This window comes from Hippopotamus amphibius, chromosome 11 (assembly GCF_030028045.1).
Source record: "Hippopotamus amphibius kiboko isolate mHipAmp2 chromosome 11, mHipAmp2.hap2, whole genome shotgun sequence".
NCBI lineage: Eukaryota > Metazoa > Chordata > Mammalia > Artiodactyla > Hippopotamidae > Hippopotamus > Hippopotamus amphibius.
This window is the reverse complement of record NC_080196.1, coordinates 63,099,389-63,119,150: the sequence shown is the minus strand read 5'-3', so window position 1 is coordinate 63,119,150 and position 19,762 is coordinate 63,099,389. Positions and strand designations below refer to the sequence as shown.

The window sequence follows — 19,762 nt, the reverse complement described above, 5'->3', positions numbered from 1 at the left end:
CCCTCTTGGACCCCAGCCAGGCTCCTCTGCACTGGAGTCTGACCTGCCCTCTTGCCTCACTCCCCATCCCCACCCTTCATCCCTGCACCACAGCCTGTGCTCCAGCCTCACTGAAAGTCTTGCTTTTAGAATTTTCTGAGCCTTTTGCACCTCCAGGCCATGGTATGTGGAAAGCTACACACACACACACACACACACACCCGCCCCACCCCCTCCTCCTCTCCTCTGGAGTCCTAGGTGGGGAGGTTGAACCTTTTGAAGGAAGGCCCCTTCTTCGGAACTCTGCAGCATGGAGGGGCCATCTGGCTGAGGACCCATCTTCCCCACGGTCCTGGGGGCCTCTCAGCCCAGAGGTTGCCTTATGGACTGTTGTCTTCCCAGCGCCTACCATGCTTCTAGCAGAGAGCAGCTACCCAATGAACACAGAATGAGTGTCGCTGCCGAAGCATGTTTTCATCTGCAGTAATTTAGCCTGGACAGTTCCAAGAAGTTGTAGCTGGTTTCTCTGCCCCCAGTTCCACCAGCCCATCCAGCCTGGTCATGGTTGTTAGAGAGTTTGGTCTAAATCACCTCTTGGGGGCACTTTCTTGCTCAGAAATCTTCAGAATGAAATTCTAGTCCCTTAGCCTGACTTAAACCTGCCTTTCAAAACCTGCCCCCAAACCTGCCCCACCTCCTTCCTCGACCCCCACAGACTCTGACTCTGAGAGGCACTCACTGAACTGTTGCTGAGGGAGTGAATGAACGAATAGTACAGGAATGAAGATCTTCTGTATTGTGGAGATTCTCCAGAGCGGAGCCCGTTGCCAGGGAGCACATCATCCTGGGTACAGAACCAGGCTCAGTGCGCTGGATCAGGGGCAAAGCCTTACGACGGGGGAAGGGTTTTAAATACAACATTGGGGCTGCCTCTCCTGTCTACCCAATCTGGCGATAGACATATTTTTCATAGTTCTTGGTGAGAGAGTGCTGTCTGGAGGAGCTGAAGAGCTGTTTCACTACAAAGCTATGAACTTTGGGTGCAGAGGCTGGCTGCCTGGAACTTCAGCATGGACCAGCTCAGGCTATCCCGAGGTCCCAGGGCCAGCATCTGGACCGGGGGAGAGGAAGCAGTGGCAGGCCTATAGCACAGGAGTTCACTGAAAGACGAACACGTGCGAGACATTCACTGGTGGGCACTGGAGGTTCTGCTTCAAGCAGGGTAAGAGCGAGCAATCTGATTTCTGACAGTCTCTTTCTGGCAGGAGAGGCCCAGGGAATCCTGGTGAAATGCACTTGAAGGTGCCAATTAGAGACCGAGGCTCCCAACATCTCCATCCACCCCACCCTCCCTTCCTGACTGTGGCCCAGATCACAGGCTTCTTCCTTTCGGGTGCCTTCCCTGGACTCCCTGGTTGGAAGTAGTTCCCTTCTGTCCTCTCCTGCCATTCTACACTTGCATCCTGAAGCGAAGTGACAGGCCACTCAGCCCCCATTGTCTGTGTCATTTCCCTACGTAGCTGTGGGCACGATATCTTCACATCCCCCTGAGCACACGGTGCCCTGGGCAGAGCCAGGGGCTTAAAGATACTTCTTGACTAAATGGTAGTTCAGTGGTTTTTAATGCCCTTAAGAGTTCTACACTGTACATCAAAGGACACAGTCAACAGAGTGAAAAGGCAACGTACAGAATGAGAGAAAACATGGCAAATGATATATCTGATGAAGGGTTAATATCCAGTCTATATAAAGAACTCCTACAACTCAACAATAAAAAAAAAACAATTCAAAAAAACAGGGGTGAGCGGGGAGCAAAGGACTGGAACAGACGAATCTCCAGTAATGACCAATAAATGCATGAAAAGATACTCAACACCATTAATCATTAGGGAAATGCAAATCAACACTACAATAAGAGGCCACCTCACACAGAGCAGGATGGCCACTATAGCAAACAAAACCTAACCAAACCAAACAAAACCAGAAAATAACTACTGGTGAGAATATGGAGGAACTGGAAGCCTTGTGCACCATTGGTGAGAATGTAAAGTGGTGCAGCCACTATGGAAAACAGGATGGCAGTTCCTCAAAAATTAAACATAGAACTACTATATGATCCAGCAATCCCACTTCTGGTTATACATAACCAAAAGAATTGGCAACAAAGTCTCAAAGAGACATACACGCATGTTCATAGCATTATTTACAATAGCCAAGAGGTGGAAGTATTCCAAGTGTCCATCAATAGATGAATGGGTCAAAAAATATGGTATATTCATACAGCCTTAAAAAGGAAGGAAATTCTGAACACGTGCTATCACATGGACATTATGCTGAATGAAATAAGCTAGTCACAAAAAGACAAATACTGTATGATTCCACTTATATAAGGTACCTAGAGTGGCCAAATTTGTAGATACAGAAAAAAGAATGGTTGTTGCCAGAACCTGGGGGAGGGGGAAAGGGGAGTTCTTATTTAATGGGTATAGAGTTTCCGTTTTGCAAGATGAAAAGAGTTCAGGAGACTGTTTGTACAACAAGGTGAGTATACTTGATACTACTGAACTGTGCACTTAAAAACGGCTAAGAGGGTAAATTTTGTTATATATATTTCAACACAATTTAAAAAAAAAAAACTTTTAAAGGAGTTCTCACTTGGCCCATTCAGATTGTTCCCTAGCAAGTTTGTCCTAAGCACCCTTGTGGGTTTGGGACTTGTTGCTTGGCCACATAACACCTTGAGGAGAGGTACTCCTTACATTCCTAGGGAAATAACCTAGGCCCTCACTCCTTGGGGTGCACTTCTAGGGTCAGCATCACCCAGGCTAGTTAGAAAAACAGAACTTTAGCCTCCCCCTGCCCAGCTTATCAGAATCTGCATTTTAATAGGCTTCCAGACGATTCTTGCAAGGTAATTCCTGAAGAGTCTGGCCTCCAGGAGATCCTTAATGAGAAGTAGGGCATTAAAAGGAGGGTGAGGGGAACACCAACCCCCGTCACTCTCCCTAACTTAGAGGTGGGGAGACAGGCGCTGAGGACCACAGTGGCTTACACCAGAGAGGCTGTTGAACACATTTAACGGGTTGGGCTCTGGAGACTGACTTCCCTGATGCTAGCTGGTCCACCTTCTTCTAGCTGTGTGCCCTTGAGCAAGTTACTCTACCTCTGTCTGCCACAGCTCCCCCACCTGTAAGAGCCACCTCACAGATCTGTTTATTTACCTGTTGAATAATTAGTAGAGGTAAGCGTATGCACGTGCCCAGTGCACTGCCTGCTCCTGTTAGTATTGTTGCCAGGAGTCAAATTTAGAGGTTAGAGTGCAGTGGAGCAAGGCCGAGATGCCCAAGTTTCCTGCTCCAAGTATGGCCAAAAGGTACGCTGCAGGGAGGTGGGTTGGACGGTGAGGCTAAGGAGGCAACTCGGGCATCCATCCATCAATACATTCATTCCTTCCAGAGTCAGATCCTGGGGATTCTGCAGTGAGTGAGACGAGCCGGGGCGGTCTTTGGGCAGGGGCCACCTAGGCAAGGGGGAGCCTTGGCACCGGCTCTAGAGCTGCAGCCCGGTACCCAAGGCCTCTGGCCTGGGCCACAACATGCCCCCCCAGCCTCCCCAGGGTCTTTCTCAGACCTGGTATTGGGGGCTGGGCCACGAGGGGCTGGCTCTCATGGTGGGGGGCACTTTTTATACAAGCAGAGGCTGGGCCAGGGAGTCTGCCTCACACGTTGTCACACATCCCAAGGCACCCGCAGTGCTCACATAGGGCAGCTGGGGGCCTGGCTGCAGCACCGGCTTTGAACTTGTGGCGGGGGCTCCCTTCTCACCTCCTCCCACTGCAGCCTGCTTCCAGAACTGAGACAGGAAGGAAGGGGGCAGAGCACAGTCATTAAAAGAATGACACAACCATTAAGAAGAACAAGATGTGACCCGAATACCGGTTAGAATCTACTAGGCCCAAGATGGTGGAAGACTCGACTTCCAGTAGGCCTTGAGCTTCATCACACTCTCCTTGTAATACATTAGCAGCTGCCCAACGACACACCTGCCAGCGCCTCGACAGAAGCAGTGCGGCCCCAATTCCTGGAAACCCCGCCCCTTTCCCAAGATAGTTAGACTATCCCTCCCACTCATTAGCCTATGAAATTACCCAGCCCATAAAAACCAACCACCCGCGTTTCCAGCACCTCTCACACGGAGGGGACCACGCTCTGTATGTGGAGTGTGTATCTCTCTAAATAAAACTTTCACTTTACTATGGCTCACTCTTGAATTCCTCTGCGCGGCCTGCCCCGGGGATATGACCTGGGACGTGACCATGACCATCCTCTCATACCCCATTTTTCCTACAACAGAACCAGTGGTCCATTCCTGGAACCCCACCTTGGGTCTCCAAGGACCCGAATCTGAGTCTTCAGCTAAGCCCCCAGGCTTCCGCCGTCCTCCCCAGCGGGTTCCGCACAGCCTTCTCCCTCCCCTTGGTTCCACACCGGGCACCTTTCCTGGGCCTCCAGCGCCTTTCACTCCATCCCCGGAAGCGGCCCGCACCTGCGCACCCGCTTCAGCACTCACACTAGATCCCGCAATTCCACCCGCCTACCCGCCTCCACGCCCCCGCCCCCGTGGGTTTGGCCTGCCCGGCCATACTTGAGGCAACAGTGCCCCGGGATGCAGGCCCCAGGGCGGAGCGGAGGAGGTGCTTTTGCTTGGGTCGCAGTCGAGCTACAGGGTCCGACAGTGCACATGTGCTGAGACCTTATTAACCAAACTCACGGATCCCCAGTCTTTTTCCTGTTCCACCTTTTGCTCGGCCACACTCTAAGAAACGCCAAGCACACACCCCACTGGGGAGCAGCAACCGGGGAAGTCTCCCCGCAAACGCCCCGCACCGCACACTGGGGTTCCTCCACGGAGAGTGAGGGTCCCGGGCGCTGAGCAAAGGTTCAGGCCAGGGAGAGTCAGGCGGGGAGGGTCGCCAGGTTCCAGGATGCCCAGCAGCAAAAAGCCATTCATTGCATCTTCCATCAGCCTTTATCTGGTACCATAGATGAACGAGAACTTTGTGTTCCAAGGGTCTGGGGGCATCTCCGTAGGCTCCGTTGGAAAGCAGTTAAAAGAGATAACCCCAGCACTCCCTGCACCCGGCCCCAGGTGGGAAGAGGGCAGGAAGAAGTGAAACTCCTTGAGTCAGCGCCCGGGGCGAGCCCGGCCGGCCCGGAGAGGAGCCGCCCCTCGGCGGAGACGCGGTGCTACAGGCGGGCGGGGAGGCGCGGCCGGGGCGAGGCGGGGCGGAGTCGCGGCGGGCGGGCCTCGGCGCTTCCCCAGCGCAGCCGGTCTGGACGGCGCGACCGGCAGGCCTGGGCCATGGCCGGGGGAGCCGCGCAGCCGGGCGCCGAGCTGCTGGCCTTCGCGCAGTTCCTGGCCTCGAGCCCGCAGCCTCTCGCCTACGGGTACGGCCGGCGCAGCCTGCGGGAGCTCCGGGCGCGCGAGTTCGGCCGCCTGGCAGGTGAGCCCGACGGGGGCAGCGTTACCGGGCCGGCCGGGGGGCTGTGGGGTTCACGCAGTTTCTAGAACCGACGTGGAAGGAACTTTTGCTCCCGGCGGGAGCGCCGTTAGCTCCTTGGGGACGCATTTTGAAACGAAAGACCTGGAGGGATGTGCCCACGCGCCTTCTTCGTAGACGCGGCTCCCTAAGGTCTCACCTGCAACTCCAAGACTTCCTCTTGCTCCTTAGACTTCCCAGTAATGTAGGACCAGCGTGGTCCTTTGCGGGCTATCTCCGCCCTCCGCGAATAGGGCTGAGGATTCTTTTTGCGTCTTCTTGGCGCTAGACTCCCGGCTCTAAAGGTCCAGCTGGAGCGGGGATTGCAACATGCAGGAATGCCCGGCGGCCGTGACTGCTCGGGTGCTCGCCCGCGAGCGGGAGCGGTGCACGCGCGGCCAGCGCGCGGGGTTGGGACCGCGACTCTGCGGGCGCGCGGGGTAGGGACCGAGGGGCTGCGGCCGCCGTGCAGGGGCCTCCCGAGGCTGCGCTCCAGACCCCGCTGGGATGGCTCCCAGCAGCTTGTATTTTCTAAGTCTCGTTTTTCTCACTCATGTAGTGAAAACAATGCCTCGGAAGTTCAGCTCGCTGGGGGACCTGAAGAATTAGTAAACCGTGCCGTGTGAACTTTAAGTACAGGACGAGCCTGTGCATTGGACGTGAGGACCGGGATTACATCGTGCCTTCGAGTTCCGCAAGGCGGAACAGGCAGGTTACGTTGGAAGTCAAGCTGGATCTGGCCCGTGGTCCTCCCTACCCATTGCTGCAGTGAGGGTGCGGGGGAGGGTTGCGCACCGGGTCGGGACTCATCCTTTTGCCAGGGACCTTGTGTGAGGGGCTTCGCCAAGCCTTAGAATGGCGTGCTGGTTGAACTGGGAGGGGTGCGGGTTAAGTGGGCAGGTCGTGGCTCCTGGCACCGGGATTTGAGGTGTATTTCTTCTGTGGTGGTGAACAGTTGGTGCCGCTTCCCTGCTTGTAGCAGAAGAGCAAGCATGATTTATGTGTCATTAATCAGATAGCTGACTTCAGCTCTTTGGGTCATTTTCTCATGTTTCGGAAAGTGAAACATCCACCCCCCCACCCCCACTCCCCACTTTGAGAGCTTTAAAAGCTGTGGCCTCCTCCTTGAGTGGCCCTGTCTGTACTTAAGTAGGGAAGATCACACAGGAGACAAGTGGCCCTCTGGCAGCCTCTTTTCACTGCCTCCCCGATTTTTCCAGTCGCCCATTCACCTGCTGGAGACAGTGCCTCCTCTCTCTCAATCTCTCTCTCTCTCTGAACTTTTTTGATTATGGAAACTTCCTACCCACAGATATACAGATACCTATAGAATGAACACCCACAAGTACAGAGGACGTGGGAAAGTCTCCCCATTCTTTTTGAAGCAAATCCCAGAGGCTGATACTGTACTGTAGGTAATTATTTCGGCATCACTCCTCCTTAATCCCCTAATCCCCTCCAGCTCTGATCCCTCACGCCCATCACTGGCTAACCTCTCCCCTCAACATCACCCTGGGAAAGTAGAAAGTACGTCCCTCCTTTGTTTCATTTTTGTCTCTCAGAGAAGGGCACCCTTTTCCTCAAATGTAAAGTTTAGATGGGATAGCCAGGATCCCAGGCTGGGCTTCAGTGCCCTTTTAACATCTACTGTATTTGTGCTAGTGTTTTGTGATTATCTATGTATCATCTCTCTCTCTCTCTCTCATCTATCTATCTATTATCTATCATCTATCTATCTATCATCTATCTATATCTATCTATCATCTATCTATATCTATCTATCGTCTATCTATCATCTATCTATATCTATCGTCTATCTATCTATCTATCTATCTTTCTGTCTCTCTATCATCTATCTATCTATTATCTATCATCTATCTATCTATCTATCATCTATCTATATCTATCATCTATCTATCTATCATCTATCTATATCTATCTATCATCTATCTATCTATCATCTACCTATATCTATCTATCGTCTATCTATCTATCATCTATCTATATCTATCTATCTATCGTCTATCTATCTATCTATCTATCTATCTATCTATCTATCTATCTATCTACTTAATACAATTTCCCAGTATTTCCTCCACATTATGGTTGAAGTAGACTTTGTGTACTAAACTCACTTTTCCTGCCACTGGGAGTCTTGGAACATATCGGCCCCTACTCCCTCTGACCTTTTTCACATAGAAACAAATGATCCAGAAAGAGGGCAGGGGAAAACAAGCGAACCAAACCAAGACAATGTAAGATTCACTCTTCCTTCCGCTGACCCCTCCCCCCCTCCCCCCAACGTTTTTCGGCAGGTTTGAGAATTTGTCTGGTTAAGTGGTGGCTCTGGATAATTAAATGCTTAACCTTTAAGTGCTGAAATATTTTTGTGTAACCCATTGGATGGGATGTCCTTGTTTTGGTGAAGGGAGCATATTGATGACACCCATGTGGTTCAAGTGGTTCTTAAAGCCTCTGGTGCTGATTGATGGCCACTTGCCCTGCATGGAACTAAGAACTGAAGGTGCATGAGCCAGAACAGACTTGGAATTTCCTTTCTTGAAAACCTAATGCCAATTGTTTTGTGGGTCCTTTGCCTACTTCTAATAATAGCGACAGTGCACTGTAGCTCCCCGTGAGTGTCTTCCTAATGCTGGGTGAACAAAAGCCTTTCTTTTGGTGTGGTACCTTTGTATTTCTGAATCTTCAGTAAATGAGAACATTATTTTAAAACTAATTTTTTGGACTAGGTAATAGATTTAATGGTACCAAAATCAACATGTACCAAAAAAAAGGATGAAGAATGGCCAGGGAGCCCCCATCTCACTCCAATTGCAGCCACCATGGCTACCCCAGAGTCAACTGCTGCTATTCGTGTGTTGTGTGCCTTTCCAGTGCTTGTCTATAGTTATATGTGTGTGTACATGGGTTTTTTTTTTTTTTTACATGGTTGAGCCATAACATTTCTTACCACCTGACAGTTTATTTGTTTATGGTCTTTCTCTGTCACTATCATACCAGCTTCTATTTTGTCTGCTGTTTTGTCCCCAGCACTTAGAACAGTACCTAGAACACAGTAAGTGCTCAATAAGTATTTCTTGAATATGAAAACAATAAACTAGGAATAAAAGGAAATTTAATCAACCTGATAAAGACCATCTACAAAAAATCACAGCTAACATTGTATGTAAAAATGAAAGAATGAAAATTTTACCCTTACGATCAGGAACAAGGCAAGGACGTCTGTTCTCACCACTTCTACTCAGTATTGTTCTAGAAGTTCTAGCCAGGACAATTAGACAAGAAAATGAAATTAATTCAGATTGAAAAGGAAGAAGTAAAACATCTGCAGTTGCTGAGAGTATAATCTCGTATACAGAAAATCCTAAAAACTCCACACACAAAACTATTAAAACTAAAAAACAAGTTCATCACAGTTGTAGGATAGAAGATCAGTATACGAACATCAATTCAATTTCTATACAGTATCAATGAACACTATGAAAGCAAAATAAAGGAAACGATTCCCAAAGCATCAAAAAGAGTAAAATACACAGGAATAAATTTATCAAAAGAAGTACAAGACGTATATACTGAAAACTGCAAAACGTCATTGAAATAAAAGAAGATCGAAATAAATGGAAAGGCATCCTGTATTCATGCTTTAGAAGAGAATATTGTTAAGATGCAATACTTCTGAAACTGACCTACAGATTCAATGCAATTCCTGTCAAAATCTCAGGTACTTTTTTGACAGGTTGATCCTAAAATTCATATAGAAATGCAAAGGATCCAGAATACCAAAAGCAATTTTGAAAAAGAACAGAGTTGAGGGACTTACACTTTCATAAAAGTAAAGTAAGATTTACATAAAGTTACCGTAATCAAGACAAGGTGGTATTGGCATAAGGGTAGACACATAGACCAATGGAGTAGAACTGTAAGTCCAGAAATAAACCTATACATCTGTGGTCATTTTATTTTTGACAGGATGCCAAAACTATTCAATAGGAGAAAGAATAGTCTCTCAAATGGTGTACCTACACACCAAAGACTGAAGCTGAGCCCCTCTTCAACACTGTATTCAAAAATTAACTAAAAATGGATCAAAGACCTAAAAATAAGAACTAAAAGTATAAAACTCTTAGAAGAAAGCTTAAGTATAAATCATCAGGACCTTGGGTTAAGCAATGGTTTCTTATGACACCAAAGTTACAGGCAACAAAAACAGACAAATTGGACTTCATCAAAATTTGTAAAATATATATCTTTCAATGGATACCATCAAGGAAGTGAAAGAACAACCAAGCAAATAGGAGAAAACATATATCCACACAAAAGCTTGTACACAAATATTCATAGCAGCATTATTTATAATAGACAAAAATGGAAACAACCCAAATATTCATCAGCAGGTGAATAAATAAACAAAAAATGTGGCATATCCATATGATGGAATACTATTCAGTCATGAAAAAGGAATGAAGTTCAGATACATGTGGCAGTGTGGCTGCACCATGACATTATTGTGCTAAATGAAGGAAGCCAGACAAAAAGACCACATGCTGTATGATTCCATTTATATGCAGCGTCCAGAACAGACAAATCTGTAGAGGCAGAAAATAGATTGGTGATTGCCAGGGGCTAGGGCTGGGTGGGTTTTAGGAGTGAATGGTAATAGGTATGGGGTCTCTTTTGGGGATGAATGCAATGTTCTAAAATTAGATCATGGCCGTAGTTGCACAACTTTACAAATATACTAAAACCGCTAAATTGTACACTTTAAAAGGGCAAATTTTATGGTATGTGAATTAATCTCAATAAAGCGGTTATAAAATAAATGAAAAATCCACCCTGGATAAAACAAAAAATATTTGTTAAGTGCGTGAAAGAATGAATGAATCTATTCACATTGTATGGTTTTTTTTTCAGCTCTTTATTGGAATATAATTACTTTACACTGTTGTGCCAGTTTCTGCTGTACAGCAAAGTGAATCAGCTGTATTTATACATATATCCCCGTATCCCCTCCCTCTTGAGCCTCCCTCCCAGCCTCCCTATCCCACCCCTCTAGGTCATCATTGATCATCGAGTTGATCTTCCTGTGTTATGCAGCAGCTTCCCACTAGCTATCTATTTTACATTTGGTAGTGTATATATGTCAATGCTACTGTCTCACTTCATCCCAGCTTCCCCTTCGCCCCTCATCCTGTGTTTTCAAGTCCATTCTCTACATCTGCGTCTTTATTCTTGCCATGCCACTGGGTTCATCGGTACCATTTTTTTAGATTTCATACATATGTGTTAGCATATGGTATTTGTTTTTCTCTTTCTGGCTTACTTCACTCTGTATGACAGACTCTAGGTCCATCTACCTCACTACAAATAACTCAATTTCATTCCTTTTTATGGCTGAGTAACATTCCATTGTATATATGTGCCACATCTTCTTTATCCATTCATCTGTTGATGGGCATTTAGGTTGCTTCCATGTCCTGACTATTGTAAGTAGTTGCTGCAGTGAACACTGTGGTACATGAATCTTTTTGAATTACAGTTTTCTCAGGGTATATGCCCAGGAGTGGGATTCCTGGGTCATATGCTAGTTCTATTTTTAGTTTTTTTAAGGAAACTCCACACTGTTTTCCATATTGGCTCTACCAATTTACATTCCCACCAACAGTGCAGGAGGGTTCCCTTTTCTCCACACCCTCTCCAGCATTTACTGTTTGTAGATTTTTTGATGATGGCCGTTCTGACTGGTGTGAGGTGATACCTCATTGTGGCTACATTGTATGCTTTTGAAAACATATCTCGGAGTTTGTTCCATGTCAGTACTTATAAAGTCCTAGATGGGTGTATTCAAATTCTTTATTTTAAATACATGCTGATGGATATTTAAGTCATTTCCAACCCTTTGCTCTTGCAGACAGTGCTGCATGGAATGTCCTCATTGACAGGCCATTTCACAATTTATAAGATAGATTCCCTGAAGACGAATTGCTAGGTCAAGGCGAGTTTGCATTTTTAAAGCATGAATGATGTTGCTAAATCACCATCCATAAAGAAGTTGTACCAATTTACCCTCCTACCAGCCATGTACTAGCAGCCCTGTTTCCCCACACCCTTGCCCACACAGCGAGTTATCCAACCTTTTGATCTGAGGCAACCTGATTGGTAAGGCTCAGTATCTCACTGTCATCTAATCTTGCCTTTCTCTATTTCTGAGAGAGACTAGAAAGATCATCTCCATTCCCAGTCATCTCCGAAGCTGTCAAAGCTGTTCTGGGGTTGAGATCTTTGGAACTCACTATGGGAAAGCAGAAACAGGGCTCGAGGGAAGCTGCGAGGAAACTCTAGAATAGGGTGTGAGTCACAACATGCAATAGCTTTGCCATCCTGAGTCATGAAGGTCTGCTGGGCCCCTCCTCTGTGTGTGATGCTCTTCCAGGTTCAGAAGAGAGCTGGTTCATCAGGAAGGCTCTCAGAGCCCTAAGGGTCATTAAATGTTGAAAGTGCAGCTCTTCCATTGCTCATGCCTCCTCTTGGATTCAGAAGCGCACATCAACAAGGGGGAGAGGGGCGGGGGAGCGAAGGACTGGGAGTGTGGGATGAGCAGATGTAAACCATTATACATAAGATGGATAAACAACAAGATCCTACTGAATAGCACAGGGAACTATATACAGTATCCTGTGATAAACCTTAATGGAAAGGAATATGCAAAAGAACATTAAAAAAAAGTGCATATCAAGAGGTTGGGAGAAATCAGTGGCTTGGTGTTCTGTCTAAATGCATCAAATAGGCACTCGCCAGGTTCCCACAAATCAGATCTAGATAAAATGAGTGGAATACCTCTGAAAAATAATCGCAGCTTTATTTTGTGTTTTCTTTCAGGAACTGTCTATCTTGACCATGCAGGAGCCACGTTGTTCCCCCAGAGCCAGCTTACAAGCTTCACTAAAGATCTCATGGAAAATGTTTATGGTAAAGGAAAAACACAGCATAACTGACTTTGGCATAGAACATTAGCCAACTACATTCAGCTAATATATCTCTGCCTAATAAAATGTCAGATTATTAGGTGGGGACAGTGCTGAGCACACAAAGCTGAGAAAGTCCCATGTGAGAGGGGGTCAGGCAAACACCCAGGGTCAGTCCCTGTAGCACATGTGCTGCTGGAGGGGAGGGACTGGCTCTGGGATGCTCAGATTCCTTCCAGAAGAAGGGGTCAGTGTCAGGAAGGGCACGGGGCAGGAAGGTGCCGTGTTTGGTGGTGGGATGAGCCTGTGGGACCGGCGCAGTGCAGAGGGTGGGACAGCAGGAGGAACATTCATTCATTCGCTCCACAGATGTTTATTTAGCCACTCTGGTGTTGTGGGCATGGGGCTGTAATGGGAACAAAGTAAATACAGTCCCTGCCTTCATGGACTGTGGTCCAGTCAAGACAAGACCTCAATCACGTAATCGCCAAATAAATGGTAAAAAAAAGTAAAGCCGCGTGAAATGTAAATGTAAAAATATCAATAAAGTAAATTATCAACTGTTTGAAGGGCTACGACCAAAAGGCCCCAGGCGCCTGGGGGTCTGTACCTGCAAGGTGCTGGTGAGCTGGCAGCGTAAGTGTCAGGGAGATGCTGGAGGATGAGCAGGTATTCACAAGATAAGAGGGGGAGAGGGCCTTTCAGGCAGAAAGAACAGCAGGAGCCCAGACCCTGCAGTGGTTTCAGGAGCCAGCCTGGAAATAGGGAGGGAGGGAGCGCGGTGGAGATGTGAAAGGAGAGCTAGGTGGGGGCAGCACACAGTAACTTCTTCCAGCTGGTGTGGGTTTTAGCATCTATAAAACAGCTCAAAGGATATGGCCCAGAATACTATCTATAGCCCTTGAGGAGGAACGAAAGGTCCTTGATTTTGTTTAATGTCTAAACTATTATTATTTTGTCTTGCTTGACTGTTTTCCTTTCTTTCTGCACTTTTTCACTTCTCTGATTGAATTTACTCTTTGGACGGCTCAGGCATATGATATTTTTTTTGCTTAACTTTTTGAGAAACTGAGGGAGAGGGTTTTGGAGGAACACAAAGGGAGGGACCATAAGTACTGACCAGATGGCCTTGTCTTTGTAACCCACCAGGTAATCCTCACAGCCAGAACATCAGCAGCAAACTCACCCACGACACGGTGGAGCAGGTGCGCTACAGGTGAGCAGCAGGGGCGCCAACGTGTGTGGGCACCTGTGGGTGGATGGACTTCCTAGCAGCTGCCCACACCCCACAAAGGCTCTGAGCTGGTTTCGGGAAGATCACCTTCAGCTAAATGGCCACACATGCACGCTGATATCCATCAGGGGCAGAGGACAGGAAGGTGAGCGTGAGCAGGTGCAGAGCAGGGCCTCCCAGAAGCACAGGTAGGCGCCCCTGAGGTGTCCAAGGTGTTGTGTGCAGCTCTGGGCTGCTGCCACAGTTCCTGGGGGGCCAGAGTGACAAGGAGTGACCCAGGTTCCTAAGTCTTGTTTTCAGGGAGAAGAAAAATGATTTCTCTGCTTTTTTTTTTTCTTTTCTTATTTCAGATTTAGACATCTTGTTTTTTCAATTTTCCCCCTTTTTACTAATATTTGCACATAACTAATTCATTTTTGGCAAATAATTTAGGTGATATCTAAGGATATGTGAATCAACACAATTTCAAATTATTTCCAATTTGAAAATGATATTCTTTGGCTATAGGGTTACCCTATTAAAAGCAACGTAAAACAAGTTGATGACTTAAAACTTGTTATGATAGAGCCAGACAGTAGACCAAGAAGGGGTGTTTCCAACTGAGTTTAAGGTAGTTGTGGATTTTTGTCTTATCCACCTGGGGGTAGGGATTTGGGAGGCTGAGTGATTTTGCTAATTTGCACCGTTTGGCATCTCTTCCCACAACTTCCTCTGCCCCTGCCCTAACTTCACAATGTGGCAAAGCCTATCTGGTTTTTCCCTAGCTACTAAGGCAGAGAGATGCTGTATTTAGTTGAGATACAACTACCTCTGAACATTTAACACTGGAGGGAAACCAAGGAGTCACCTGATGCTGTGCTTCTTCCAGGATCCTGGCGCACTTCCACACCTCCCCCAAGGACTACACTGTGATTTTCACGGCCGGGAGCACGGCTGCTCTTAAACTGGTGGCTGAGGCGTTTCCGTGGGTGTCCCCGGGCCCAGAGGGCAGCGGGAGCCGCTTCTGTTACCTCACCGACAGCCACACGTCCGTGGTGGGCATGCGGGAGATCGCCGCAGCCCTGAACGTCACGTCCATCCCAGTCAGGCCAGAGGACATGTGGTCGGCGGAGACACAGGATGCGGCTGCCGGCGGCGGCCCTGACCGCCAGCCTCCGCATCTCTTCTGCTACCCAGCGCAGAGTAACTTTTCCGGAATCAGATACCCCCTGTCCTGGATAGAAGCGGTCAAGTCTGGGCGGCTGCGCCCCGTGAGTGGGCCTGGGAAGTGGTTCGTGTTGCTGGATGCAGCCGCCTACGTGGGCACCTCGCCTCTGGACCTGTCGCTGCATCAGGCCGACTTCATCCCCCTCTCCTTCTATAAGATCTTTGGCTTCCCCACCGGCCTGGGCGCTCTGCTGGTGAATAACCATTCGGCTCCTCTGCTGAGGAAAACCTACTTTGGAGGAGGCACGGCCGCTGCCTACCTTGCTGGAGAAGACTTCTACATCCCGAGAGCGTCGGTGGCTGAAAGGTTAACCTGGTGATGGGAGTGGCCGCCCAGGGTCAGCGAGGCTGGGGTCTGGTGTGTGCCCCCTGCAGCACTGTGCCAGGGAGGCGCTGAGGGGCAGGGCCCGGATCTGGGGGGCGGAAGGCGGCCGCAGCTGCCACAGTGGGCTGTGAACTCTGCCCGCTGAGGGAGGACATGGGCCTGCAGGGAAGGGCTGTGAGCAGAAGAGGCGCAGGCCTTCCAGGGAGTGAGGAGGGTGGGCACCAGGCCTTGGCCCAGAGCACTGACGTGAGGGGGCAGCTGTTGAAGCAGCGATGTTAGAAGATGGCACCATCGGGAACCAGTGTGCACACACGCTGGCGGCATGGCTGTATCTCAGCAGCTCGAATCAGCTCCGCTTGGTGTCTAGCCGGCAAGAGGAGTCAGTGAAATCAGAGGCCACCAGACTTGGGGGCACAGCTAACAGCAGCCTCCGTGAGCCCCCTTGGGGGTTACCAAGGAAGTCTGAGGGCTGGCAGCTCCTCGCCTGGGCTCGTTGGTCTGTATGTCTTTCTCAGGGTGCAGGGGCAGGTGGTGTGGGTCGTGCCCAGGAGTTGGCCAGATGGCTGTGGCTGGGGCCCTTATGGTTGAAGATATGAGGTGGTGGAAATGGCAGCTGACCCAGGGTTCTGCTGGGTCTAACAGTGGGAGATATCATGAGGTGGGGGCCAGGAGCTGGTCACTCTGCTGGTGCCTGAGAAGGCCCCAGGGCCTGGATGGGAAGGTGGGTCATACCCCTCCTCCCGCAGACCCAGGTGCAGACTCAAGGGTCCTGCAGGTGGGGGCGTGGCCCCGGCAGTAGCGTTGTCGTCCAGAGTGTTGGTCCCAGAGCTGGACCTTTGGGGAGGGAATCCTGGCTCCACTGCACACTGTGGAAATAGGAGTGTGTGACTTCATCTCTGCACCTCATGTTTTTCATATAAAGTACATCTCTAAAAGGATACAATTCTTTAGCGCTAATATAGGTGCAGTACCAAGACTGAGTTAGCATCAATGCGTTATGAGGCTCTTAATACGTTAGTTAGGACTTCTCCACAGTTGGGCAATTCTAAAGCAGGGATGCTAATGTAAAATCTTTTGACTCCAAGTGTGGTAATGTAGACTGTAATATAACCAAGTGAGAAGAGAATGACAGGCATATCATATAAATTAAAGGTGGAACAAGATGACAACCCAAACTTTATTTAGTCAGTGGGGGCACCTGAAGACCTAGAGGAGCGGGGCAGCTCATTACAGGCAGGGTGTGGGTGGGCTGGGCTGGACCAGACCTCTTTCCTTCAATTTGGGTGAATTGCCTTATAGCAGGTGCTGCACCAAGATTCCCAGAAAGCTGAATGTATTTCTTTACCATTAGAAGCCTCATGGTTGTTTTTTTTTTTTTTTTTTTTAAGCTCTTTATTGGAATATAATTGCTTTACACTCTTGTACCAGCTTTTGAGGTACACCAAAGTGAATCAGCTGTATTTATACATATATCCCCATATCCCCTCCCTCCTATGACTCCCTCACACCCTCCCTGTCCTGGCCCTCTAAGGCATCACCCATCATCGAGTTGATCTCTCTTTGTTATACAACTTCCCGCTAGCTATCTATTTTACAGTTGGTGGTGTATATATGTCTATGCTACTCTTTCACTTCGTCCCAGCTTCCCCTTCACACCCCCTCTCCCCCAACTCCAAGTCCTCCAGTCCATTCTCTGCCTCTGCATCCTTATTCTTGCCCTGTCACTGGGTTCATCAGTACCATTTTTTTTTTTAGATTCTGTATATATGAGTTAGCATACAATATTTGTTTTGCTCTTTCTGGCTTACTTCTCTCTGTATGACAGACTCTAGGTCTATCCACCTCATTACATATAGCTCAATTTCATTCCTTTTTATGGCTGAGTAACATTCCATTGTATATATGTGCCACATCTTCCTTATCCATTCATTTGCTGATGGGCATTTATGTTGCCCATCTCATGTCCTGGCTATTGTAAATAGTGCTGCAATGAACATTGTGGTACATGTGTCTTTTTGGATTATGGTTTTCTCAGGGTATATGCCCAGGAGTGGGATTGTTGGGTCATATGCTAGTTCTATTTTTAGTTTTTTAAGGAACCTCCAAACTGTTTTCTATAGTGGCTGTACCAATTTACATTCCCACCAACAGTTCAGGAGAGTTCCCTTTTCTCCACACCCTCTCCAACATTTATTGTCTCTAGATTTTTTTGATGATAGCCATTCTGACTGGTGTGAGGTGATACCTCATTGTGGAGAAGCCTCATGTTTTTATTGTGAACCTAGGACTAGAGCTTGAAATTTAATACCCAGTTCAAAAGTTTCTTGAACATGCATCTGGACTGTGTTCTTAATCTTTCCTATTTTAAAACCCAGTGAGAAGCAACCCTTGATGGAAACAAAAAAACCTCCATTTTCTCCTGAGTCTATTAATTATCGATCAATCAGTAATTATTTATTATTGATCAATTAATAACTGAAGCCATCATTGCCTAATCATGTTTAACTTATTAGAGTCATTAGTTACTAACGTATTAATGGTCAATTAATTATCAATTGATTCATTATTAATTCTATATGTCCATTAATTACCATTAGTTTTATAAGGATATTAATATTCTGGTGATGATATTTTGAGCAACTCTTATCCCTAGAGTGTTAAAATACAAAACGTGGTATTTCCATTGGAAGCCTCAACTTGCATAAGGCTGCTGTTTGTCATCACCCTTTATCCACGTGTTTGCTGGAAACTCCTCACTGTGCCCCAGGCTTCCCTGGCTCTAGTGCAGCAGCCAGAGGCATCTTAGCAAAACGTAGGCCCCATCCTGTCACTCCTCTCTGCTCAGAGCCCTCCGGCCACTCATCTCATCCAGGGTGAAGTTGTCTGACTTGCTCTCCTACCATCCTCCGCCTTGTTCTCTTGCTCCTGGCCCCACTGACCTCCTTGCTGTTCCGGCTCCACCTGCTCAGGGCCTTTGCTGCACCCTCTCCCTGGCAAGCTGTTTCCCTCCAAAACTGTTTCAGAGCTGAGCAGTTTCTCTCGCTCCCTTACTTCCACTAGGTCTCTGCTCAAATGATCTCCCTAGGAGAGGACCTCCCTGACCAACTCATCTGAAGCAGCCGCCAGCCTACCTGCTTAGGCATCTTCATTGCACTCGTCACCCCCTGACTTGATGCTTATTTGGCTTCCTTGCATGTTTGCTGTTTGTTATTCCTTGTTTCTGTGCCCTCAGGAGGATGGAAGCCCTGTGAAGACAGGAATCCTACCCGTCACGTTAACTGCTGTATCCTCAGCACCTAGAACAGTGCCCGGCATGCAATACATAGATGATAAAGATTTGATGAAGATTTTGTCTAAATGAATAATTATAAAGTGCAAATACAAGCATAAAGATAATCAGGAAGTTTCTTGAGAGCTTTATAATAGCCATGGTCCTATAGACTTCAGAATCATAGACTCTTGCTAAGAACCTCATGGCTGCACAATTGATCATACTGAATTGATACCCTGTCAGTGGGGCTCTCTTGGGGTCAAGGGCAGCATTTCAAGAGCCCACAGCACTTGAGGTTTTGTCAAGTCTGAAGTCTTCCAAGGTGGTGACTGTTTTTCAGGGCCTTTTATCACCACTGCCAGCCCATCCCATGTAAGCTGCCTAGCAGGTCAGGGCCAGAGGCAGCCGCGCGTCTTGGTGCTCACAGCCCTCTGTCTCGAGGAGGAGAAGGAAGAGCAGCATTGCATAAGGTAGCAGAGGCAAGGTCTCCATAGATTACGGCTAAGCCTAGAGTCAGAGCCCCATGGTCACATACACAAAATGCACGCAGGGGCGCTGGCCACAGCTTGACCTCACCCCCCTCGCCACTGTTACAGGTTTGAAGATGGCACCATCTCCTTCCTCGATGTGATAGCACTAAAACATGGATTCGATGCCCTAGAGCGCCTCACAGGTCAGTGGACATCTTCATCTGTGTGGAATCGGCTTCCCATGGCCCGTGTTCTTGAGGGAGCCCCGCGCTGGGTGGGATTCAGATAAGGAGAGAGTCTGTGCATGTGACCAGCACACGGCAGCTCTGTACCGATGCAGGTGAAGCTGATTCTAAAGAACTTCCAAAAATGACTTCTGAGGCAAGATCAAGAAACTGGACCTTTTGTTTTGGTTGGTTAAAAGAACATTTTACCAAGTGAGAGACATTCCAAATCCAGAGGTTAATAACCTCACAGAAGCGGAGGAGCTTGGTCCCTGCTCTGGGAATGCTTATAGATCCTGAGACCTTATTCAGCTCTTACCTCACTGGGTCTCCCTACGTGGGAGCTTTATGACAAGCCCACTTTGCCCACGAAGGAGCTTATGCTCAGAGAGGTTAGATGCCTTCCCCAGGACCAGAGATCTAGAGCCTGGGAGGGCTAGGGTTTAAACCCAGGCAATACTAAAGCCTAACCCTGAACCCCCAAGTGCTGTCTCTACTGCAGGCTTTTGTAATGACACATGTTTTCTTTCC

General features: G+C 47.9%; 1 protein-coding gene across 3 annotated transcripts in view; it reads left to right on the top strand.

Annotated features, from left to right (window-relative positions):
- The first annotated feature begins 5,287 nt into the window (after nt 1-5,287).
- Nucleotides 5,288-19,762, top strand: part of MOCOS (molybdenum cofactor sulfurase) — a 51,947-nt gene continuing 37,472 nt past the window's right edge. The window contains exons 1-6 of one of the 3 annotated variants that reach the window (XM_057700682.1): nt 5,344-5,482; nt 6,078-6,226; nt 12,416-12,505; nt 13,651-13,717; nt 14,604-15,248; nt 19,134-19,210. In XM_057700682.1, the coding sequence (XP_057556665.1) occupies nt 12,490-12,505; nt 13,651-13,717; nt 14,604-15,248; nt 19,134-19,210 (805 nt within the window). In that variant the 5' untranslated portion in view covers nt 5,344-5,482; nt 6,078-6,226; nt 12,416-12,489. Of the gene's footprint in view, nt 5,483-6,077; nt 6,227-6,845; nt 6,934-12,415; nt 12,506-13,650; nt 13,718-14,603; nt 15,249-19,133; nt 19,211-19,762 lie in introns of those variants that run through there. The other 2 variants (XM_057700681.1, XM_057700683.1) reach the window with 2 other exon arrangements.